At 39.3% G+C, this 27,194-nt stretch overlaps 1 protein-coding gene across 1 annotated transcript; it reads left to right on the forward strand.

The window, feature by feature from the left end:
* Nucleotides 1–10,578: 10,578 nt before the first annotated feature.
* Nucleotides 10,579–15,169, forward strand: LOC124605689 (rhythmically expressed gene 2 protein-like). The gene has a single exon (XM_047137544.1). It carries the CDS (start codon nucleotides 10,785–10,787, stop codon nucleotides 11,574–11,576), a length of 792 nt encoding a protein of 263 aa, XP_046993500.1. The 5' UTR covers nucleotides 10,579–10,784; the 3' UTR covers nucleotides 11,577–15,169.
* The last annotated feature ends 12,025 nt before the right edge of the window (nucleotides 15,170–27,194 follow it).

Consider the following 27,194-nt stretch of genomic DNA (forward strand, 5'->3'; position numbering starts at 1 on the left):
TTCACACTTCTTATGAACACCAAATAAAATTAGGGGGTTAATATATTGACATGAGAGTGTAAAACACAAGGACAATGAGGAGGCTTCTGTAAGATGTCAAACTATCACTTTTACACAATAATCTTACTCACGTGGATAAAAAGTTATCTCATAAGATTCCACATTAAATCTGAATAGAATCCCATGCTTTTGATTACTGCCTCCATCACTACTGTCAGGGCCCAAGTCTGACTGTCATAAAATTAATGAGGTTCACACTGATGCCCAGTGGACACAATGCAGTTGGCTAAATTACATCATGGAGAAAGCATATGCTAAAGCAACACCCTCTGCATTCATAGATCACATTTTTGCAAGCTGTCCAGCCTAGCTTGCAGTGCCATCACTTGTAATAGGTGGTGAAATATGTGAAGTTTTTCTCTGTAATTTTTCTTTCCGATGTGCATGCTTACATGCATTGCTTAATTATACTAATTAATTTGAAATTGTGTGAAACAATTGTGTTATATTCATATATACTGCCTCATGTGGTCTGTTCTTGTATTAGAAGATACCAAATAAATAAACTGATAATTACATAGCCAGTGTGTATATTGTTGTGATCATACAGTCTAATTTCAGCTACTTCCATAATTACAGAGACCCAACAGCTAGAAATATGGGCCAGATCCTCATCTGCTTAAAGGCTTTCTTGCATTTACTCACTAAACAGTTTTCGGAAACTGCTGATTTTCATTTTTTCATGCTTGAGATGATGATCAACACAGCAATTAGCAGTAGTTTGTATAGGCTGTCGCACATAACTGATACCATACTCACAAGGAATATTATAAATCCCTGGTACACTGAGCCTGAGAGTATGTTTGTCAGGTCACAACCTTTCTTTAATTTTCCTTGGTGACAGAAAGACTCATCTGATTCCTTGCCTGTTTACACTCTAACTTACTTACCCATTGCACCACAGATTGGAAGCCATGCTGTGTCTTTGTCCTTATGACTTGGCTGATGATTTCTTCAACAGAATTGACCTAATTTCATATATAGAATGTTGTTTGGAGGGAGGGGGGAGTGGGGAGATTGTGAAAGAGCAGTGGGAAGATAGGAGGTTTGGTCAAGGGTATAAGTAAAATAAATAGTGACTAAATGGTGGTGGCAGGGGGGTGGTTTTGAGTCGTAATAAATACAAATCCAGGAAAGATTATGTCACAGCATTATGACAAGACTACGGACTACATGTCATAGGCACAATCCCAATTTATACAGTAGTGTTCTATCTGAATTAATAGCAAACTTACTTCCAACTGGGAATTTGCATAGATAGCCAATACATATATTACACGCCTAATACTGCAAAGAATTCAAACATTATAAACAATATCATGCTTTGCTGAATATGCAAACACACACAACAATTCAATAATATTCATGAGGATAAAAACAAGTGTAGAAGGAAAAATGTCTTCAACTGATTCCAAAATCACAGAACAGACTAGTATCACAAAGACCACCATACTACACTTAATAATTGCCAATATCAATCATTATAAGATGATATCCAAATTTACCTATTAGTGTTGACATCAATAGCCATCAAAACATAGAGGGTATTTTCTGGAGTGAAGTTCCACAATCAAACGATATTCCTCTCTTCTGCTCTTATTTTGTACACCTCCATGCCCAAACCCTCCTTCCACTGATCCTTTAATCCGTGTTCTGCTTACATCTTTCCTTGATCATGAATGCTCACTTTACCATGTGCAGTCCACTCCCCCCGTCCCAATGACCTGTCTCAATGTTGACCCTTTGCCTCAAGTGATGCAAATGTATTACCGACTGCCACTCACCCTATGGTCAGGGCAGACCCACCACATCAGATACACTAGAAGGTGCCTCAACAGCAGAGCCTATGGTGAAACAAATGATACCTGAGCTGTTCCAAGCAATGCACCAGTTTCTCCGCCACCATTACACCTGAATGCAGCAGCCTGAAGACAGCTGACCATAGTTAAAAGCACCTTCAGCCAATCATGAACTGCAGCCAGCTCCTATTGTGTCCAACACACACCCTATCCATCCTACCATTTCTAACTTAAGATTTAAACTATGAAAACAAACAAAAAAAAGCTAAATATGTGACTTACTAATGTTTGACAGAGGCAGATGGCTTCTCCCCACTCGAATAACATTATATTGAATATATTGTGTGTTCTTATCTAAGTGCTGCAATAATTTAATAACCTGTTTATGCACTATAAAGAAATTTCACCTTCAACTTATTATGTGTATGCGCAATACCTAATAGACTTACAATAAGCCTCTATTCCCTATTTTAAGTTTATTAATACCAGAGATTGCTGGTTCACATTTACATAAGCTGAGATTAATTTGGAAGCCTCCCTTCCCTCCGTCTCTTGTCCATTCCACCTGCATTAATACTGTACTTTTGTTCCAATGTGATCTTTGCACTCTCAATTGTGATTATTAGTTTTCCTAAAGAAATAAAAAATCATTTAGCATGATGTACTGTTTTTACGGTTTTTCAGTTGATTTTTGTTAATTATCTGTCAAAATATGACAAATGAACTCAGCTCTTCTACAACCAAGTCAATTAGTGGTATGTTATAACAGCTAATTATGTGATGGCAGGATGCTGTGAGTTGAGAGCTTCGAAGTTATGATAGATAACACTTGGCACGATACTCTGAAGTAAAGTTTTTTTCCCTGGTATGTTAACTTATTTGCCTATGAATCTAAGCACACTTAATGTGTCATAAATATTTTGTGATGTTTCTGGACAGATATTCTGATGATGGGCACTGTCTGAACTGCATTACTAATTAGTCATCAAAAGTGGCTAAAACATATACTGTTGTTTGCTTAACATTTTCTGGTGATTTCCCCATAATTATTTAATCCTTGCACACTATTTCCTTTTGCATTTATTTTAAAAATAAAAGTAACTTCCTATACAGATATAATGGTACATTGTACATGGAAATTCAATCTTTATTTTTTGTTTCATGGTCCTGCTAGTGTTTCAGCTTGTATTTATTTTTAATTGAATTATTAGAATTTTTTCTGTTTTCAGTGTATTCACTTAAATTATGAATAATTTAAAAGTACATAAAACATTAAACCATATAACCTGCTGAAATACTAAGAAGCACTTCCAGAATTTCTGTAGAATGGGTTAACACCATTGTTCCGATCACTTTACAGAAAACTATCGAAACAGTCATTTTAACTCTTTCACTTTACAATTTATTAGGCCTACTGTATTTGGTGGGATGAATTTGTATAAGATACATACTTCTTGAAAAGCTGCTGGCAACCAAAACTTTTTTTATTGAAAATGTGTGTACAATATTATGCAAGTGTTTATTCAGGCAAATAGTAATATTTAAATAAACTGAAAGTTAGTTGTTTCTGTATGCTGCAAGAGTTTGAAATATTTTCCAATTAATTCACAAAATTTAATTCCTTTATGACATTTTCAAGTGCATCTTTACTTCAATGATACTTACTCTTTACTTTCACTTGTCTTTTTTTTCCATCACCTCAGTTAACTACCTTCATTTCTTTCTTTTACAAATGTCTGCCAAGTCATCTGGCGTAGCCTATCTAACCGATAACCAGTGTGGTGGGTTAATACGGATGCCAGGGAATTTTGTTTATGTTTAGATTGAACGCTTGTAAAATTGTAGTGCTTTAGGTGTGCATACTTTGCACTCTGAACTGTAAAACCAAGGGGTTGTGTTCAGAGCAGGTAAGTTTGGGACCAGACTGACCCCACCATGCTGCTTGTGGGATTTCTCTAGCGAACTGTTTCCTGTTCTTATAGATTCAAACGATGTTATATTCTCGTAAAGAAATGAAAATAAGTGATCAACTTGATGAATGGCTACAGTCTATCCTTGACTAAGTACAGCTACACACACTGATTAATCAGAACCTTTTGACCATCTACCTAATAGCTGGTATGTCTATCTTCGGCACGGATAACAGTGACAATGCGTTTTTGCACAGAATCAGCGAAGCCTTGATAGGTCGCTGGAGGGAGTTGGCACCACATCTGTGCACACAAGTCCCCTAATTCTTGTAAATCCTGGGGAGTAAGCTCTGATGCCACGTTCAAGTTCAATCACATGCCAGTCTGTGTGATGGGCAAAATCAAGTGTGTCTGTATGATCACCCTGTGTGAACAAGTTCTTAAATGCAAAATTTAGGACTTCTGTCTTCCTTTTGCCCTCTTCTACAGAAAGTAACCAGCTACAATGCTGAGTTGGGCCTTTATCTGGATTATATAGCAGCCATGACAGTAATTCAGAGTTAGGTGAAGAAGAAGAAAATGGAAACGAGGTAGAAAATGAAGAGGTGTTGGGAGAGGTCATATTTTGATCTAGCACTTACCAGGCATTGGTCCTGCATAGGTCTCCAAAATTCTTGTTCTGAATGCAGCATCTGGTCATTCCATGTAATGGGTAATATTTTTGGAGAAATTCTTAGGGCAATGAATGATTTTTTCTTCTTTTTGTGAATCCATCAGAGGTAGGATATAGGACTGCAGCTGGCTTCAAATTCTTGTGAATAACCTTGTACCAAACAGCTGTTTTACTTTTTATAAATTCTTTACTATATGCAACTAGTTTTGGCATCCCATTAATCTTAAGGCTATACATAAACCACCAGATAAATATATCACATAGTTGGTCTGCATTATGCAGGTGCCACCAGGTTTTTTACTAGATTCCACAGACTTCTTCAGACTGACGTGGACACCTCAGTCATAAGACAACTAGTTCTATTTCTGCAATTATATCCATGGTATCCATTCTTTCAGACAGCCGAAAGAACAGTCACCATGCATACAATTTTATGTATACATAGCCTAGCTTGGCACTGGGTAACTTTCTTCAGTTCAGATGCACTCATATACTCAGAGCCATTTGCAGGAATATCTCATGGAGACGGCGAGTGAGATGGACTGCTGTAGTGAGGGTACTATTGCAGTAGTAGTGACATATGGAATTTTGGGTCAGATGGGAGACTTGCTGAGGTAATCCACATAGTCGTGATGGGCACTGTGTCTGGGCAGTGAAGTAGTCAGTGCAACTGCCTTGACAGCAGGAGTGATGGGTTCAAATCCCGATCCAGTAAAAATATTCTTGTGTCACCATTGATATAGGTCAACACAGCAAGAAAGCATTTAATAAAATTATCAAAATACTTTTATGTCAGAGGCATCCACATGGAACTGAAGGAGATATTCACAGAATCTAATAAAAAACTGCTGGGACCTGCACAATGCAGACCAACTATGTAGACATGTTTATCTGGTGGTTTGCATACAACATTAAGATGGCTGCCATTGGGTCGCCAAAACTACATGCATGTAATAATGGATTGATTGTAGAAAAACAGCTGTTTGATACAATGTTTTTCACAAGAACAAATGAAAAAATTCTGAAAAACCAGACTATTTCTCCAACAGAAAATACCTGATTGGTGATATGTGTCATGCAATTTAAGGCATCTTGAGATTATTATTATCCGATTCAGCTTTCTTGAAGTAAAAATGTATTTACAATGATGCCTACACAAGTTTATCTTGTTGTCCATCTTTTCTATAACCTTTGAGAGCTTTATAATAAAATTTGTATGAAAAGTTTACTGTACATGTTTAATTATCCTGTAACTACAGCTAATTGATGCATAACATAGTGCTATTGTGATGGGTTTACTCATATGTTGATTCAACCAACGGGTTTGATTCTTAAGGTTTTAAGAAAATATAACATTTCCATATATTATACACATGTCTGAACCATTTCAATGTAAACATTTAAATTATGGTGAGGAGTATGTGATTTTCAACATGCTTCACAAGTTTGATTTTAATTGCTTTAACCAAAGAAAACTAGTTTGAACTTCTTGCACAGCCCACTTTTATATATTATCCCTTAAATGTCACAAAGTTGCCAGCAGCCATGGCAGACAGCTGAATTATTGGGCAAAAACATTCCATTAAAGGAAAATTCCTCAGTCAGACATTAGAATTTTGGCTGCACTTTTCAAGCAAGACTTCTAGATGCATATACTTCATGCTCAAGGTCCCGAAAAGCTGTTAACACATCGACTGCAGTATTGTCACTAAAAGCCACACACCTGATGCCATATGCCTGGTGACGAAACATCCATCGCCAAGCATGTCATAACCGACATGTTAAATATAGAAAATTGGACCAAGAAAGTCAGCAAAATAGATTCTCGGGAACTGTTTTAATATAAACAATAATAACTGGAACTGAATAAACAATTTTCAACTTGTCCAAGCAAATTTTGCTTTTTGACTTCATTCAGTTGTCAACTGGAAAACATTCATACTGTAGGATTCTGGTGAATACTCATATTTTACCTGTAAAAATAGCAAAACCATTTGAAATGACTACGTATATAGTCCAATTAATGTTACAGTTTAGTAGATATTTCAGTTACATTTTGTTAACTATATGCAATAGGATAAATGAGTCAAAAGAAACACACAAACTGTGACATTTTCTTTATTAAGTACACTCGGATTTCCACATCACCCTGAGGTACCGAGTATGATGCGTTACTCATTTTTTTACATGGCGAGTTTCCCCAGTAGGCCTATAAACCATGATACCCAAACATGCACACACAACTGTAGGACAGATAAATTTAATTCTTAGAGTATGTGTGATCAATGCCAACATGTACACTCAACACTTCACTGTCAGGTTGCACCAAAGCACTAGCAACATTTGGCGTTTCAGCCAGGATTGGTTTACCACACTGAAGTTCTGTTTGTCAGATGTTTGTTGAACTGATTGCTGGCACAGTGTTGACCTCCTTTCTTGGAGCGAGAGTTAACAAGTGACAGCAATTTCTTCCCACAGCTTCAGAATTTGCTCACTATCTCCAAGTATGTCTAAATTGTTCCTTTTGCTAAGAGAAATCTGTTACACATGAAACTGCATTCCAATCTGGGTTCCATGCGTTCACTTTGAAATCTTATCTGTTTCATTGTAGGTAACTGCATCATCTGTGCAAAAATTGTAGTTCCTATTAATACTGTTTGCAGGATCATTAATATCATCCCCATGCTTCACCCACAGTTACTTCCACATCTGTCGACGACTCTCTACCCAAGCTAACATGTTGTGTCTCACTACTAAGATATCCTCAAACCGATCACATATTTCGTCTGATACCCCAAATCATCATACTTCCAATAATAAGTTTAGGTATTGTGTTGAGTCAAATGCTTTCGGAAATCAAGAAATATTGCATTTACCTAACTGCCCTGATCCATGGCTCTCAGGATGTCATATGAGAAACGTACATGTTGTGTTTCACATGATTATGTTTTCGAAATCCATGCTGTTGGCGTGGAGGAGGTCGTTCTTTTCGAGACACTTCATTATATATGAACTCGAAATATGTTCTAAGATTCTACAATAAATGGTATCAAATGTATTGAACCGTAATTTTTTTGATCTCTTTCTTCCAGCCACAGTTCTTTGTTTAGAGTATCTACAATATATCATAGTCGACCGATGGGGACAAACTCAGCTGTGAATTAGGTATATTATCCGACAGGGAGTCCATCGGACCCTTGGGCTTTATTCAATTTTAACCATTTTAGCTTTTTCTCAACAGCACTGATACTAATAAATATTTCACACATCTTTTCAGTGGTACAAGAATTAAGTTAAGCATTTCTGCTTTTTGTTTGCTGCTCTCAACTTCAGTTCCAGTCTCATCCACAAGTAACAGGACACTAATGTCGGTGCCATTAAAAGCCTTCACATGGTCGTTTGAAGTTGTGATGTTAATCTGCTTTATTTCTTTCTTGATAGTCCCCAGTGTCGACGTACTGCATTGTTATACTGTGTGAAAAATGGTGGGTGGAATTTCAATACTGACTCTGTAAATGATGTAGCTGACAATTGCACAATTGAGTTTCACAGTCCTTTGCTTTTGCTGTTCACATCCCTCAGTATTACATAATTATATGATCAGTTCACTATTGGTAAGTGTTGATAAGCCTCATTAATAGGTTGTAGACAACATCAGCAATACTGCTACAGTAGTTTGCTTTTGAACATCTATGAGCAGTAAAAATCTAACCACACAGTTCACAGTTCTTGGAGAATAATATGGTATGTGTGACACTATTTTTCAAATAAATTAAACAGACATTGTCATTAATTGTTTTAACACACAGCTTATCTGTGTTACACTTATTCCACTGTTAAGTTGATGCACTGTTGTTGGTCTCACCTACACATATTTCACGTCTGAAAATCGGCTGTGGACTGAATGTCTCAGGACCAAAAATTAGTCCTTGATATGAGGGGCATCTGAAAAGTCCATGCAAAAATAAAAACTACTTGTGTTTGAGGTAAACTTTTTTTATTTTTCGACATAGTCTCCTTTTAGACTTATACATTTCCTCCAACACTGTTCTAATTTGTTGATCCCTTCCGAATAATAGGAGTTGTCCAGGTCTGCAAAACAGCTATTACTTGCTGCAATCACCTCCTCATTTGAATAAAATCTTTGTCCCGCCAGCCATTTTTTCAAATTGGGGAACAAATAGTAGTCCGAGGGAGCCAAGTCTGTAGAATAGAGGGGATGTGAAACGAGTTGGAACCCTATTTCCATTAATTTTGCGAACACAACTGCTGAGGTGTGTGCTGGTGCATTGTCGTGATGGAAAAGGACTTTTTTGCGGTCCAATCGCTGGCGTTTTTCTTGCAGTTCGGTTTTCAAACGGTCCAATAACGACGAGTAACATGCACCTGTAAAAGTTTTACCCTTTTTCAGCTAGTCGATAAGGATTATCCCTTGCGGATCCCAAAAAACAGTCGTCATTACCTTTCTGGCCGAAGGAATGGTCTTCGCATTTTTTGGTGCAGATTCTCCCTTGGTAACCCTTTGTTTAGATTGTTGTTTGGTCTCAGGAGTATAGCAATGTATCCATGTTTCATCCACAGTGATGAAACGACATGTAAAGTCCTGCAGATTCTTCCTGAACAGCTGAAAACCATCCTTACAACAATTCACACGATTCAGTTTTTGGTCAAGCATAAACAATCGCGGAACCCATCTTGCGGATAGCTTTCTCATGTCCAAATTTTTATGCAAAATATTATGTAAACGTTCATTTAAGATGCCCACAGCACTAGCAATCTCACACACCTTAACTTTTCAGTCATCCATCACCATATCATGGATTTCATCGATGATTTCTGGAGTTGTAACCTGCACAGGACGTCCAGAACGTTCAGCATCTCTTGTTCCCATATGACCATTCCGAAAATTTTGAAACCACTTATCTAATCGAAGTCAGAGTCACTGTAATGTTTATCAAGCATCTCTTTAGTCTCCTGAGGAGTTTTGCCTTTCATAAAGTAATGTTTAATCACCACATGAAATTCTTTTTCGTCCACTTTTTGACAATCACTCGACTTCTTTGATTCACGTGAATTTCACACGAATACCAAGGAGGATGCTAAGTTCACCCAACCTGGATATGATGTGACGTCATTATGACGTAACACGCTTTAGTCGATTAACGCACCTATCGACTTTTACGAACGTTCGAGATTCTAAACTGTCATCAGCTAGTGGTTTGTTTTGACACGTGCGATTCTGAAAACAGCTCAGTGTGGCAGCGTATATGTCTTTCGCCAAAATAAAAGAGCTGGATATTAATAGAAATATTCCTGACCGTGGCCTTGAAAACACCACGTAAAAAAGTGAAGTCTTCGTATGTCCCGACCAGATTAGATTGTGTGATTGTTGTATTGAATGCTTACGCCGAAAATAATATTTGTTTATTATCAACATTTTAGTATGGTTTCATACAATTGGTCTTGTCAGTACATATTAGATTGTAGCAGCATACTCTTGCTGACTTTTTTTTCTTAATTTATATAGCTGAAAGAGAACTCGTGCAAGTTTGTTAGGTAAGTAATTTATATGTCCATCCCAAGATAGTCTTTTATTGACCATAATTCCACGTAATTTTACACTCGGACCGCAGAGACAGGTACCTTAGTGTCCAGTAATGACTGATGTGTAGAATGATTGAATTTCGAACTTGAAAAGAATAATATGAGGCATTGTTGAAGAAAAATCGTTGACCGGGGATGAAATACGAGGGGAAGTGGATTTCTCAATGTAATCTTAACCAAAGGTTAGTGTCTAGTACTGATTGACGTATGAAATGATTGAATGCAGTGTCAAAGCATTCCATGGTGGTAAGCTTTTCTCTCATTAGTCTCTCGAATGCTGAACACATAATTAGAGACAAGCTAACGAAAAACAACGCACAGGACACAAACACAGTGCAATACACGATTTAAACGCAAGGAACGCAAAACACATTTAAACGAATGGCGCAGAGGCAACAAAACACACAGACCTGCACGCGGGTGAAACAGCGCTTTCCGATTGGTCTTCCAGTTCTGACTTTTCATTGGTCACTGGTTAGAACTGGAAGACGTGGTGGGGGTAGTGCAAGACTCCTCCTGTGTTGTTGCGACTATTTCCGAAATGAATCTAGCATCGTCAACACCCCCGCCCCCTCACGCCGCCGTATATGTGGGTGCTTGTCAAGTAAATACGTTTGTAAACAGTGGTGCAGCGCCATCTACCTGCGATTGAGGGAAGCGGTTCAGCACGAGTTCACTGATTGCACTGTAGCACGTTAATGCAGATAACAGTGTTTATGCGGGGGTGAGACAACCGCGATGCACCGTTTTCGCTTAGTGACATTTGATGTTAGTGGGACACTTCTTAATTTTCGGAGGCCACCTCAGACATTGTATTCAGAGGCAGCGTCTCTCTTCGGCGTTACTGCGCAGCCATCAGACATCGCTTTAATATTCCGAGCACAGTATGATAAATTATCCCGTGAGCATCCGAACTTCGGTCAAAAAACCGGCATAGGCTGGAAAAAGTGGTGGAATCTGCTGGTCGTAGATGTTCTCGAAAAGGCAACGCGATGCCAGTACAACAGAAGCACTTATGACAGTGTTGCAGGTTATCTCATAAATGCTTTCGAGAACGGAGATTGTTATGCCATTGCTGAAGGCGCCCAAGATTTATTGTCATATCTGCAGCAGACAAACACAATTATTGGCGTAATCTCAAACTACGATGAAAGACTGCATTGTGTACTGAATTCACTGGATTTAAATAAGTATTTTAATTTTGTTGTAACGTCATATGAAGCTGGTATTGAAAAGCCATCACCCAAAATATTTGAAAAAGCCCTGGCCTTAGCATTGAAGATTGATACCCATGTAACTCCATCATGTTCTCTTCATATTGGTGATAAAGTCGAAACCGATTATGTTGGAGCCATTGGGGCGCATTGGCATTGTGCTTTAGTGACGAAAAGCAGTGATGAACTGTGTAGAAGAGGACTGCAAAGACAAGGTGTATTACCGAATTATATTTTCCGCGATCTTGTTGAACTTAGGGCAAAGCTCCCACATCTATGGGAAAGGGACATTGATGAAGATGCTAAGAAATTTTAGAAGGTTAAAAGTAAACTAGTTGGGGCCTGCACTTATATTAGTTTCAACAAAACCTTTTGCAAGAGTGCAGTGAAATAAAAAGAAACATGTTTACTGCATATTGAAGAAGTATGTGCCCACTTTGTGAAGTCATAAGAGTCTTTTATAATATAAACGAGACAGGCAAATAGATTAGCTGCGAAACAATGGATATTATGTAACATCTTGTACTCCTGTATTGAACGCCAACCGCTTCTACGGATCAGAATATGTTTGCATTAGAATTTTGCTTTTGTGTGAAAACATCTGGTGGGGTATATAACTTAAAGCATGTATCAATTAGGGTAAAGAACCACACAAATCAGCTGACATCTGAAGCAACAACAGCATATAAATGATTCTTGGTGTATTTTTAATTAATGGGCCTTGATTACATTTTCCAAGTCCAGAGTATTAACAGACAAGTCGGGAGGTGCCAAGTGCTTCCACCGTAGTTTATGTCCTGTTTTCTTGTCAACCATTGTGTTCCAGTTTTTCTTACTACTTCTTGCACCAATTTCCTGTTGGCCCTTCTAAACAACGAAAGTTCCAAGGTGATGTTTAAGCTTTGTTCATTAACTTATTAGCCACTCTGGTACATGGATGAAAAGTGCTTGCAAATACAGAGCTAGATATATTACGTGGAAAGAGGGCAGTTCAAAGGCAATTGCTGCATACAATAAACTTGAAGTATTTTAAATAAATGTTATCTGGAGCTGTGAGCAGAGTATGTGAACACTCTGGACTATTTAAACCAGCAAACACAAGATATAAAATTCACATGCATTGTATATGAAACTGCTACAAATTTTTAAATTACATTATGTACTTGGCACAAGAGATGTAATTGACACAAAAAAACTATCCCCATGTTTGTGATTTTAATTCTCTCATTTCGTTTTTAAAGCACAGCCTTTATACACTAAACTTTTCAGTACTAATGTTTGCATGTAAACCTTTCCTATCAGAATCAATTATTTTAACTTGAGATTGGCATGCCTTAATAAATGTAAGTCAAAATCATAACTGTACTGTCTACCATTTTATGTAATCAGGGACAGTTGTGTTTCAGCTTTATTATGACGGTATAAAATTTGAGTTTGTATCACATATAAAGTGACACACACTACAAATCACACATCAGAGAAGTTGTTAAAAGATAAAAGTATAATGACTGTGGAATTAGATTGTAAAGGAAAACTACTTTGCATGTATTGGAGATTGTGATACTGTCATTCTGGGTTATGATGATAATATATTTTTTATGTTGTTCAGTGTATGGTTATATTTATGTATTTGCTGAAAATCCATATTTTTCACTATGGTCTGATTTTTCAAGTTTAAAGGTGTTAGTAACAAGAATGTTCAATCTCAAAACCGATATAGTCCCGCCCCGCAGTGTTGTTGATAGTGTGATAATATGTTGGTATGGTCAACATTGTGGTTATATAATGCTAACAAATAGTTGTGTTGCTGATAGCACTACTGGTCAAAGCTAAGAGATCATATCATTCCCTTCACTACTTTAATTACTTCTCCTCAATGCAGTGCGTCAAATAGATTCACTTGTAACATCATGCCCTGAAAGACAATTGAGTTCAAACAGCTTCTAACTTCTTCACTGAAAAATATTATTATCACTTCTATGCACATTGATGTGGTAATCATGATTGCTCTGCCAAATTGTGCTAGGATGGTCTCATCAATGGAAGGAGGCCTTTGGATATGGCACAATCACTTAAGATAGATGTCTGATCTTATTCAATCTCCATGGATCTTTGGTTGATACAGAATACATGGTGGAATCTAGGAATGGACTTTTATGAGAATAGTATCCATTTGTTCTAGTTTCTTGTTGTGGTCTAGGCCTTGTTGATGTTGCAGGAGGCAATTGGGAATGTCATCTGTCATATGGAGTTGCACAATAATTAAGTAACAAAATTATATATTTGCATACAGTGTCTGCGTGATGAAGAGTGATATTCTGCATTGCTCGCTCTTCATTTTAAGCCTCTGTACTCTTTATCTGAAGAGAATCTCTGACTAATGTAGTTAGAAATAGAGGAGGAGTGCGTAGGAGACCAGCTGCCGGCGGAAACTCGCTAACATGAACAGCAAAGTATCATAAATGAACTGTATCTTATCTTTGTTTTTTTTGGGGGGGGGATTCTGGGATTCTTTTCATATCTGTGCACTGTGAAATAAACCTGCACTGATTTCAAAATTAGTTATTCCTGGAAAGAAGCAATAAGTACCCAATGGTTGTGATCGCAGCATTAATAACTATTAGATGCCAAAATCTAGGTTTGTCTTGATGTGTATTTTTTTCCACCACATAATTTACTGCAAGCAATGAACTAACTTCACCAGGCCATGCCCAATTTAGACAGATATGTAATGTGTTCAGAGTACATGTAAATGTTACAAACATGTATTCCTAAGTTGAACATTCATAGCTCTGTCTCGCAGTGTACTGGATTCATGTTGAATAATGTCTTACATGGATAAAATGTGACTGTAATTGTTTTAAATTATCTTTCACATTCAACACATTACTGTTTTATTTTTCAAATTATTATTTTAGTAGAAGATTGTGGACCGTAAGAGTCAAATTTGTGTTTTATCATGTACAAGCTTATCTCAGTATGAATTAAATGTTCTAGTCTGTCACAGGTGGGTCTCTTAACGCCCAAATGGTGTGACTCTCATTATTCTTGTTATGAGGTATTATGATTTACAAAGATTGTTACTCAAAACTTAACAGTAATTTTTGGCTAAAGTGCACTTACAGTGTGCCGCAGTATTCCATTGCATGCTGCTGTCGGCACTTTGTTATCGTTGTTCATAGCCAGTCAGGTGATATAGGCCTACTGTAGCCAATGGGAATCACTGACTGTAATGGTTCCTATTGGTAGAAGATATGAATTAATGGCATCTGTTTTCAGTATGCAGAGCACCAGAATAAAATTCACTGCTCTGGTTAGTATGAATTTGTATGTTGCTTACTAATTTCCATAAATTCTCTGTTGACTGGGAAAACTACATGTGCTGATGGACTGACCTGTGGTCATGAATGGAAGAAAATTAGATGTAGCTGCAGCATAGCCTGAGGCCTAGGTTAGAGTGGACTATAATTTGCTTGTGAATTGGCTAAGCCCACTAATCTCAACACAATTGCCATAATAGGTTGATGTGTACTGTAGCCCAAGAATACATTCATCATTGCAGTAACCTACTTGTATGTCCTCTTCGAGATTTTACCATAACTCTAACCTAGTACAATGCCAGTTAATCTTACTTATAAACCATAGGCAATTACAAACAAGAACCCCATTGGCTACATACATCTGATTGATGTTTCATCATGTTAACTTCCCTTTATTTATCGTACAAACTGTTACTAAGAGCAACAGACAACAGAATAGCTGTGGTACACCATAAGTGCATTTTTACCAATGTTATCCAGTTATAGACCTGATACAGGGGTCCAAATAAAGGTAGACCATTTATAATATAAATAGGTAAAGGATTTTACTTACTATAATAATATACATGGCAGTTGACAGTGTATTAACATAACCTTTGCTACTCATAGTCAGTTCCATTCAGTTGCCCAATATTTTCATCATTGCCAGAAGAATGAACTTGCAAATTTGATTATGGTCCTGTATCAGCTGTAGAATATTTCAGATCAAATGAAAATTTGTGGCGGACTGGGACTTGAACCTGGATTTTGTGCTTGGGGTCAGTGGTTACTTTAAGCACTTCGGCTATCCAAACATGCTTCCAGGAGCGGCTCATACAAACATGCTTCTAGGAGTGGCCAAATCTCCATTTGTCCTGGTGTTCTTGTGCTTGCATTGTATTACTGTGATTCCTGCGCAGAGTGAGACATTGTTCTCTCTTGTCATTTTCATTTGTTCTGAAATAGTCTACAACTGATGGGGAACCATGATTGCAATTTGTGAGCTCATTCTTAACTGAATGCGGCTGTTGGTCATTAGTGCAGTGACTCAGACACTGCACTGCAGATTGTCAGAAGAAAGGAGACTCTAAAAGTAATGGCAACAAGCAGTTGGTATGTTTGGCAAAAGGTCTTTCATGGCCTCCTCCTTCTCTTTAGTAACAGCCTGTAGTCATGTGTACAGATTTACACAAGGTATGTTAGTCAGAGAAACTAGGTGTCCGTTTTCAGATCCCAGCTTGAAGTTTAACTTTTAAAATTCCATGTTCGTTGAAAGAGTTTCCTTGAAAAATATTGTGAATGGTTCAGTCTTTTGGTAATCCTCTAGATGTTTTTCAGTGTCAGTCTTCCTTTTGGTGACTGACTTCAAAATGTTTTCAACATACAAGAAGTCATTGTCATTACAGCAGCAAGAAAGGTCTCTTTTTCCAAGACTTGTCGATAATATTGTAGCTGTCATCGGGACCAAATATCTAATGTCTTTACTGCAGTTTTCTGTGAGGCAAAGACACCACCATTGGGGTGATAGGAATCACCACTTTATATGAACATTGGGGTCTATGGTTTCAGTGTTATTCTCTTCGTTAAAACTAGTTTCATTAATGTTATGACTCTTTTCCAGTTCCTGTTCTACCCTGTACAAGTATTGTTGTACATCACAATGTGTTTTGCTGATGGTGCTATTGTATAAGTGTGTTTCACCAAACAGTCACTTCGTCCCAGTAGTACTTGAATCCTAATTTTGATAACAGCTTGTGACAATGTAAATTGAAAACATATAATTTATGTTTGTAATAATCTGTTTGACATGGCTCCTGAGCTTTTTTGGCTTTGCGTAGATGCAGTTAATGGTTCTGCCAAAGCTTGATGTTTTTGTGTTCATCCGTTGAATGCTTGAGTTTACTAGCAAACATATCATATTGTACACAAGCATCCTTGCGAGGAGCAAGGAAATCAAGCTGAACTCACTGTTAAAAGCTCTGTGACAAATGTGTTCTGCACCTAACGCTTTTTCCTTAACTTTCAACATGTTCTTTGTAAAAATTGGAGAAGAGTCAAACATTCATATCTTCTGATAAAGGGGAATGATGCTATGTGACCACTTACTATTAATTTTCCTGTAGAGCTTTGTTACCGGGAATGTTCTTGCAATGTTTATCTTCGCCTGGAGGCTCTCCAAGTTTTACCTTTCTCTTTTTTTTTTAAAATGGCTTGAGCATTCTACCATCAGAGATTTTGAATGTTTCCAAGAAGTATTTTTTACACGTTGTTTCACTTCTTCCATCAATGTTCATATGAAAAATAGAAGTTGCAGTTGTTTTTATTTTTAATGATCTTTTTTGTTCAAAGGCATTGTTTTCTCTTTGACTAAGCCACAACAATGCATTTTGAGGAGAGAAAGATTTTCCAAAAATATTGTCAGTTCATTCTCTTTGCTTGCCCTGAAATGTTAGGAAAAGATCTAACATCCACAACAAATTGAAAAAACTAAAAAACAGTAGCAGTCACAGTGGTTTATATCCTAACTACACCACTTCAACTGTCAGTGGAGAGATGCCTCTACTTACAGCAAAAACTTATGTTGTTACACACATGGTTGCTATGCAGGTTAGGAATTACACCATTTGTGCTGTTAATAGAATGGCACTTGCTGAGCATGACCCCAACCATATTAAAAAAATAAGAGTAAGTGGAGTTGCACCACTTAGTCTTTAACTGGAAAATATGTAACATGTAATTTAGCACTCTCAGAGTTAAATAATTGTTGTAAATTATATTTTGTTTAGAAACAAACACTGTGTGCAAATACGTATTTTCCCTGCGACAAGCACCTTAGAAGGTAATACTTCCTGCGTGGTTTCCTATAGCACAAATAACTGGTGTTATAAATCAGGAGGTGTTTTCAGCCATATTCAGGCCATCTTCTGTGTAATTACATGGGCCTACTTGTTCTTTGCTATCAGCTGGAAACTATTAGTGCAGCTATGGTAAGTATAATTATGATTTTTCTAGGAAACTCCCAAAGAAAAAATTTCTTTGCATGCTCATTTTTTATCAAGAACAGTTGGAGTACCATTAATCTTGGAGTTAAGGAGATTAATTTTTGGGTCTTTAATTTAGTCAAGTTCAAACTTCTCATTATAAAGGAAGTTTACCATTGTGGGGAACTATTTTCCTGATAGGTGGTGGTAAGTGACTATGGGACCAAACTGCCGAGATCATTGGTCATTTCCTGATAGGTATTCAGCAGTCAAATACATTAGTCTGTTTTCCAAAAATGTCTCAGAAACTTTATAGTTCCTGGTGGTAGATTTTTTCGTACTTATAGAAACATACCTGCTGTGTCAGATTTCTTTATGCTTTTTGAAACCATGGTGTCTTAATGCTATTTTGTCTGACAACAGCGTTTTTTAAGATTTATCGATGTTATGTAATACGGTATGTTTCTAATCTAAGCATCAACAAACCACAATTTTTATTAACCACTTTGAAGCAAAAAAATAACACTATTACTGACTTTGAATATTACAGATTGATCACCAAATGCCTTACATGCAATTGTGCTAAAACACCATGATGTGTTGTTCTAAGATCATTGTATTTCTACACATTGGGAAAAAAATGTATTTTTAAGTGCAGTTTGGTAGCCACTGAAGGTTCTGTTGGTCAAACATCTGAGCCAATCACACCTTTTTGAAGATACTCTGTATGATTGTATCTTTGTTGTTGATGGGGTTGTGCCATGTCTAACACCTTTCACAAATCTAGGAAGATGGCTTCTACCTGTTTGCTTGCAGTGGCTGTTTGCAAGATATTGTGTATGAATAAAAAAATATTCGGAATATAATAGAGAGGAACATTCCACGTGGGAAAAATATATCTAATAACAAAGATGATGTGACTTAGCAAAAGAAAGCGCTGGCAGGTCGATGGACACACAAACAAACACAAACATACACACAAAATTCTAGCTTTCGCAACCAACGGCTGCTTCGTCAGGAAAGAAGGAAGGAGAGGGAAAGACGAAAGGATGTGGGTTTTAAGGGAGAGGGTAAGGAGTCATTCCAATCCCGGGAGCGGAAAGACTTACCTTAGGGGGAAAAAAAGGACGGGTATACAGTCGCACACACACACACACACATATACAGACACAAGCAGACATATGTGTATACCCGTCCTTTTTTCCCCCTAAGGTAAGTCTTTCCGCTCCTGGGATTGGAATGACTCCTTACCCTCTCCCTTAAAACCCACATCCTTTCGTCTTTCCCTCTCCTTCCTTCTTTCCTGATGAAGCAGCCGTTGGTTGCGAAAGCTAGAATTTTGTGTGTATGTTTGTGTGTCTATCGACCTGCCAGCGCTTTCTTTTGGTAAGTCACATCATCTTTGTTTTTAGATATAAAAAAATAATCTGTATCACATGAGTGATTTTTCTTGATTATGTGCTGATTCTTTGAGAGAAGCTTGTTTTCCTCCTGGAAGATCATGGTGTTTAAGCTTAGAATATGGTCTAGCATCCTACAACAGATGTCGGCAGTATTGGTCTGTAATTTTCTGCATTTAATCTTACATCCTTGTGGCCTGCACTCTTTCCCAGGCATGTGGGACTATTTGCGAGGGGGAGTGGCTAATATTGATACCTCTAATTTTGAATCTGTAAGGGGGTCAAATTTGATGCAATAATACCCTCATCCACAAATATGTTTTAAATGTGGAATTTAATATTTCTGCTTTCTTAAGATTCAACATTGGATGGTTCCGCAAGAAACTGAATGAAAGACTTTGACTTGTTCATTGACTTTATTTAGGGTCTGAAATTCCTTGGATTTTCTAATAAATCTTTTGTCAAGATCTAGCTATTAAAATTGTTGTAAGGCTTACTATTAGCTTTTTTCTATCAATTTGTGTGCAACAAGAGTTTTGCAGTCTCTGTTCTTACAACACTGTCTGAATTGTACCATTAAACCATGGTGGGTCTCTGCCATATTTTTGTGGAACATCCTTATCCAGGCCACAGTTTATAATTTCTTCCAGCTTTAACCACAGTTATTATGTGTTTGTTTGATCTGAATTAAATATTATCATTTTATGCTTTAAGAAGGTTGATACTGACACATTATCAGTTTGACCAAATACAAATATCCTCCTACATTTCTTGGTAAAATGTTTGCCTTTGATGACCATGATCACAAATTTCTCTCTCATTGCTGACACAGTTTAAAAAAATGGGTCTGTTTGTAACTAAGAGGTCTAAAATATTTCTTTAGTGTGGGGGTTGCTGGACTACTTAATCTAGGGAGTTAGACAATGTATTCAGTATTAATTCGCAAGGCTATTTGTCGTTATTGCTGGTCTCATATCCGTAGTTTTCCCTGTCAGTAATAGGCAGGTTAAAGTTGCCACCTACTGCTACCAAATGTTCAAATTGTTTCTGCCAGATGTGTCAAGCTATGTTTTGTAGAAACATGTGATTATTAAATTAAGTACACTGACATGAGTTACTCTTGTCAAATTAGTTCACAATCAGATTCAGTTTGCACCTCACTAGACTTAATGCCTCTGCTTGTTCATATAAACTGTACTTGTCTTGGAGAGTCTAGCCTAACTTTCTGACATGCCTTCCATGTGTTGTCAAAACTTGCTACAAACACTGTTCCTCTTAGAAAATCTAGCATATCTTTCTGATGTACTTCCAATGTGTTTTCAAAAAATTCCATCCTTTCTACTTCTTGTTTCTACCTACTCTCAGTTGCTAGTATGACGTGGAGACAATTGCTTTCTAAAAAAAACACATGAGCTTTTGGTATCTTTTTGTGAATACTCTTTCTTTTAACTAATATTTTAAGATTCTCACTTTCTGGATTTGCTATGCAGTCTGTTGAATAACTGGCCTGTCTTATGCTGATTTTTCCACTGGGGTTCTTGGAGTTTTGTCCAACTTTTTGATGTGCAGTTTGCACTTCCTTTGCCACCCAGAGGCCATTTCTAGTGTATTGTGCCCATCTGACCTGTCAACATGACTTAAACAAGTCTCCACCGTCTATGGTATGTAGATGAATCTACAGTCAGTATAACCACGGAACTGATTAAGCCTCTAGTTTAGACTCTCTACTAGACTTCTGATTACAGGGCCTCAGTAAATCCTTGGAATTATTTTACAAATGATAGCTAGCATCAGCCAAGAGGTCTCTGAACAAGTGTCTTCACCATATCAATTACGAGCCGGTGGTTTATAGGCACAGAGCTTGAGCCTAGTAACATCCAAGATGTGTTCTAGTGGGTTCAGATCAGCCAAATCTGGTGGCCAGTACATCGATGTGAGTTCATTGTCATGCTCCTCAAACCACTGTAGCACAACCAACAATTCTACTGCTAGAAGATGCCACTGCCAACAGAGAAGGCATTAGAGCTGAAGTGATGCAGATGGTCTACAATAATGTTCACATAGTCCACAGCTGTTATGGTGCCTTTGATTGCTACCACGTCCCATCAAAGCCCAGGTGAATGTCTCCCATAACATAATAATGCCTCCCACGTGCCTGCATCTGTGGTGTGGTGCAAGTTTCAAGCAGCTGTTCATCTGGATGACAGTCTATACAGACACAACCATCGACGTGATGTAACAAGAAATGTGAGTTATCAAATCAGGCAAAATGCTTCTATTGACCCATGGTCCAATCTCAATGATCACGTGATCACTGCAGTCACTAGGACAATATTCTTGGGTCAGTATGGGAACAAATAGGGGTCATCTGCTGTGGAAGCCCGTGTTTAATGATGTGTGCCAGGCTGTAGCAATCTTCCTTTCATCAAAGTCACTTTGCCAGTGGATTTCTCCATTTTGGCTCACATTGTTGCTAGAATGACTCACTATTCATCTCTCCTCTGCTTCTATTTTTTCCCATTTTATGTTACCACAATGCCACCAGGTAGCATTCAGTCTTTCTTGGGCAGTGGTCATGTTTTGGCTTATCAGTGTATGTATTAGTAATTCAAAGTATTGTAATGCACCAACCATATTTGGTCATAAAGGGGCAAAATCGAAAGTAAATTGCAGGAGTGCAAATGTTTTGCTTTACATAATCTACTACAACGTTTGCAATATTGTGAGGCAGGACCACGTGGGAGGATATGTAAACAGTTGACACAGCATTACCCAAGTGACAGATGCCTTAAGTCTTTCCACACTAGCAGCTATAAAAAATCAAGGCATAGCAAGCCTAAACAAGTGCAGCTAGCCATTTTATACAAAAGTCACTTCCGTTAGTATTGTAGCTCTGTCACCAAGAAACTGTTACACTCGGCTGCATTTGGAATGCTGTTTGAGGGTACCAGTCCAACTTTGCACCAGGGCGCTCCGCCCTTGGATCGTGGGATCTAGAGCTGCTTTCTCAATTGATCAGCACCAGCCCTGGGAATCAGCTCGCTGGGCATCGACTCAGGGGCAGTGGGTCACTGCCATATCACCAGGCTGTTGCCTTCTGGACAATGCAGGGCGCACCACAATACAAGCAGTTATAGATATCTGGGACTGTCTGGAGTTGGAATCACTGCTGATAGAAGCAGTTGCATCACAGGCCACTGCCCAGCTGATGTGCTATGCTCTGTCAGCATTGTGGGGCAACAAAACACAGGAGGCGTGCAGCCAGGTTGTCGCTTCCTGTACTGAGCTACAGCAGGAGGCCATAATAAAAGCATTTGGAATTACAAGCTGGTTAATTGGCACTGTACAGCATCACCCGACCCAGATCCACCAGTCTATTACACTATTTTATTAACCCTTTCCACTCCAGCATCAAGTGGTGCTCAACATTGTGAATTTTGCTTTCTGTTCGGATAGTGATTCTCATTTGACACAATTGTTCATGGCTGTCACATGATCAGTTCTTGTTTCTGACAGTACTAGGTGTCAATGGTGCTTGGTGCTGCCTTCTAGGGGAACTTGGCATTAACTCGGTGTCAAACTGTTGCAGTTGTGTTGAAAGGAATGTTGGAATTATTATGTTCAAGTTCACGTGCATGCAATGGCTAGTTCCTTATGTTCAGTTCTTTCCGAGGAAGAGATTTTACAGCCTTTAGAGGAATCTCTTAAGCGACAACGATAGTGAGAGTGATTTTGATGATGAGAGTGGTTCATTTCTAAACAATTCTAGTGAAGATGATAATGAAGACCATTAAAAATGGCATGTGACGAGGGCCTCACGTTGGGTAGGCCGCTCGCCTGGTGCAAGTCTTTTGATTTGACACCACATTGGCGACTTGTGCATCGATGAGGATGAAATGATGATGAGTAGGACAACACAACACCCAGTCCCTGAGCGGAGAAAATCTCCGACCCAGCCGGGAATCGAACCCGGGCCCTTAGGATTGACAGTCTGTCGCGCTGACCACTCAGCTACCGAGGGCAGACATGAAGACCATGAAATGTGAAATGTGTATTTTTCTAGTGATTCAGCAGAAGATTCGTGTTGAATGTGGAGCAAAAATTTTTCAGATTTTCCTTTTGACAAATCAAAGTGTGATTTTATCACTAAAAGTGGTAGTGTTCCATCATTGCCAGTTGATTTCTTTCAGTTAATTTTCACAGACAACCTATTTCAACAAACAGCAAACAAAATGAACAGGTAGGCCACAGCAAAAATATGTAAAGTGACACCATTTCCACAACAATCTATGTGGTGGGACTGGAGAAATGTTACCAAGGAAGAAATGAAATGCTTCCATGTTGTGCCAATGAATATGGCAGTACAAAAGTGTGAGAACTTGCAGGACTTTGTTTCAAGAGAATTGTTACAATTATCTGACTTCTTTTCAGACTGTTTTACTCACAGAAAATTTTCTGGGAACTTCATGTTTCTAATCCAGAGAGTGTTACACATCTCAATACACTGGTTCAGTCATGTCTGAGTAAAGTGAAGAATGTGTAGGATTAATTAAACAATGGAAAATCCAGGATGGAATGTAACAATACGAGAGAAGGAAAGTTGCTACTCACTATATAGCGGAGATGCTGAGTTGTGATAGGCTCAATAAAAAGATTCGCACAATCATAGCTTTTGGCCATTAAGGCCATTGTCAGCAGTAGACACGCATAAACACACGCACATACACTCATGCAAGCGCAACTTGCACACATGTCTGCAGTCTCAGAGAGCTGAAACTACACTGCGAGCAGCACCACCAGTGCATGATGGGAGTGGCGACTGGGTGGGGGTAAGGAGGAGGCTGGGGCAGGGAGAGGGAGGGATAGTATGGTGGGACTGGCGGACAGTGAAGTTTTGCAGTTTAGACAGAGGGCAGGAGAGAAGGTGCGGGGGGGTGGGGGTAGGTAGCGGAAAGGAGAGAAATAAAAATAAATTAAAAGACTGGGTGTGGCGGTGAAATGACAGCTGTGTAGTGCTGGAATGGGAACAGGGAGGGGGCTGGATGGTTGAAGACAGTAGCTAATGAAGGTTGAGGCCAGGAGGGTTACGGGAACGTAGGATGTATTGCTGGGAAAGTTCCCACCTGCACAATTCAGAAAAGCTGGTGTTGGTGGGAAGCATCCATATGGCACAGGCTGTGAAGCAGTCATTGAGATGAGGGGTATCATGTTTGGCAGCGTGTTCAGCTACAGGGTGGTCCACTTGTTTTTTGGCCCAGTTTGTCGGTGGCCATTTGTGCGGACAGACAGCTTGTTGGTTGTCATGCCTACATAGAATGCAGCACAGTGGTTGCAGCTTAGCTTGTAAATCACATGTCTGGTTTCACAGGTAGCCCTGCCTTTGATGAGATAGGTGATGTTAGTGACCGGACTGGAGTAGGTGGTGGTAGGAGGATGTATGGGACAGGTCTTGCATCTAGGTCTATTACAGGGGTATGTGCCATGAGGTAAGGGGTTGGGAGCAGGGGTTGTGTAAGGATGGACAAGTATATTGTGTAGGCTCGGTGGATGGCAGAATAGCATGGTAGGAGGGGTGGTAATGATAGTGGGTAGGACATTTCTGATTTCAGGGCATGACGAGAGGTAATGGAAACCCTGGCGGAGAATGTAATTCAGTTGCTCCAGTCCCAGATGGTACTGAGTTATGAGGGGAATGCTCCTCTGTGGCTGGACTGTGGGACTTTGGGAGGTGGTGGGAAACTGGAAAGATAAGGCACGGGAGATTTGTTTTTGCACAAGGATGGGTGGATAATTACGGTCGGTGAAGGCTTCAGTGAGACCCTCGGCATATTTAGAGAGGGACTGCTCGTCACTGCAGATGCGACGACCATGGGTGGCTAGATTGTATGGAAGGGACTTCTTAGTATGAAACGGGTGGCAGCTGTCGAAGTGGAGGTATTGCTGGTGGTTAGTAGGTTTGATATGGACGGAGGTACTGATGTAGCCATCTCTGAGGTGGAGGTCAACATCTAGGAAGGTGGCTTTGGTTGCGTAGGACCAGGTGAAGCAAATGGGGGAGAAGTTGTTGAGGTTCTGGAGGAATGTGAATAAGGTGTCCTCACCTTCAATCCAGATAGCAAAGATGTCATCAATGAATCTGAACCAGGTGAGGGGTTTAGGATTCTGGGTTTTTAGGAAGGATTCCTCTAGATGGCCCATGAATAGTTTAGCATAGGATAGTGCCATGCGGGTGCTCATAGCCGTACCGTGGATTTGTTTTTAGGTAATTCCATCAAAGGAGAAGTAATTGTGGGTGAGAATATAGTTGGTCATGGAGGCTAGGAAGGAGGTTGATGGTTTGGAATCCATAGGGCATCTGGAAAGGTAGTTTTCGATAGCAGTAAGGCCATGGGCATTGGGAATGTTAGTGTACAGGGAGGTAGCATCAGTAGTGATGAGCAGGGCACCGTGTGGTAAAGGGAAAGTAACTGTGGAGGGTTGGTCAAAGAAATGGTTGGTATCTTTTATATGGGAGGATAGGTTCCGGGTAAAAGGTTGTAGGTGTTGGTCTACGAGAGCAGAGATTCTCTCAGTGGGGGCACAGTAACCGGCCACAATGGGACGTCCTGTGTAGGATTACTTGTCTCGCAAGTTTCTCGAAATTTATTTACCATATAGGTATTTAGCTGCCGAAGAAACTACAGTATCATTCAAAGATCATATGTTATTCAAAATGTAAAATCCTCAAAAACCAACAAAATGAGGACTCTGAGTTTGTGATTTCAGATTCTCAAACAGTTATATTTGCAGTTTGATGCTCTATTTTGGCACTGTAACAACAGAGTCATTGGTTCGTCCAGACTTGAATTTTTTCTGAGATAATAGTCCTTCAATTGCTGGCTAATATCAGAAGTGTTATAGGGAAATCATAGTATAATTTATCATTTGTACACTGACTGTTTTTATACAGGTTTTGCATTAGCTGATGAACTGTGATTCTTCAATTTCTCCAGGCGTATTATATGACGAAATAAATCTCGGGCGAACAGCCTGGTATGAGTGTGCATAGGACACAATTTTTCAGCAATTGACCGGATTGTAATCATCAGGTGCGCTGATATACTGAGCGGCAGTGGGCCGGCACTTAAGGAATCTGACATACTGGTGAACTTCGACGTGGTATCTCTATTCACTAAGGTTCCGTTACAAGACTCCTTGGACGCACACCGATTTGTACCTACATGCGGATAGCTGCCACCACCCAGCACAAAAGAATGGCGTGCTCAAAACTCTTGTACACACAGCTCACACCATCTCCAACAGGGACAGTCTCCAACAAGAATTGGACCATCTGAAGGCTGTGTTTCGGAGGAACGGTTACAAGGAAGGGCTAATTCGGAAGGCTCTACACCCCACACCTGCAGCAGCGGCGGAAGCTGAGAATGAACCTCAGGACGAGGTGGCCTTGGCTATTATTCCATTTTGTGGGGCCTTATTTGGAAAAATTGGACACATTTTACGTAAACACCAAGTGAAAACCATCTTCCGTCCTCCAAGCAAAACCAAGAGCCTTCTTGGTTGTGTCAATGACAACCTTGGTCTACGTAAATCAGGGGTTTAGCAGATACCTTGCCAATGTGGTAGTGTATACATAGGGTAGACCATTCGTACCATTGAGCCCCCAGGGGCTCAGCATTCTGGGGACTGGTAAGTGCCGCCAGTCCCCTGTCACCATAAGCTCTGGGCATACTTCAGCGACCACCGTGCAGCGCGGCGGTGGAACGTTGTGTGTCTCAGGGAATGGGGATCTTGGCTTGGCCACCCGATCACGAGGATGGAACAAACCTCTATAAACAACCCCTCAATCTCAAGATGTGTTGCGCGCTGATGAGATGTATGGCTGTTAAGGTGGAACAGTTGTTAGCGGGCACCTCAGTTGTATAAGGCTTACCTAGGCACGCGGGGCTCTGTGTAGGTGGACTTCTAGTTCCCTAGTTACTCGTGGGACCGAGATGGATCCTTCAAAATCCTCTTTTCCTCCTCCCAGCAGAAAGGGTGAGCTGCTGAAAGGTTCTAACACCCAGTCTCTCAACAGGGCCCATGCAGTCAGTCCCCCTGACTCCGGCACATCTTTAACAAGTAATGTCTTTAGTAACAGAATGCATTCTGGTAATCAGAACGTGTTTCTCATTGTGAAACGGAAGGAGGGTAGTTTTGAGGAGATTTCGCCCTTCTATATACAAAAGTGTTTGGAGGGCATCTGTGGCACCTTAAA

The sequence above is a fragment of the Schistocerca americana genome, chromosome 3 (genome assembly GCF_021461395.2).
Source record: "Schistocerca americana isolate TAMUIC-IGC-003095 chromosome 3, iqSchAmer2.1, whole genome shotgun sequence".
In the NCBI taxonomy this organism is placed as follows: domain Eukaryota; kingdom Metazoa; phylum Arthropoda; class Insecta; order Orthoptera; family Acrididae; genus Schistocerca; species Schistocerca americana.

Coding starts and splice junctions, on each gene's coding strand:
- LOC124605689 (XM_047137544.1), top strand. CDS start 10,785: ATGCACCGTTTTCGCTTAGTGACATTTGATGTTAGTGGGACACTTCTT.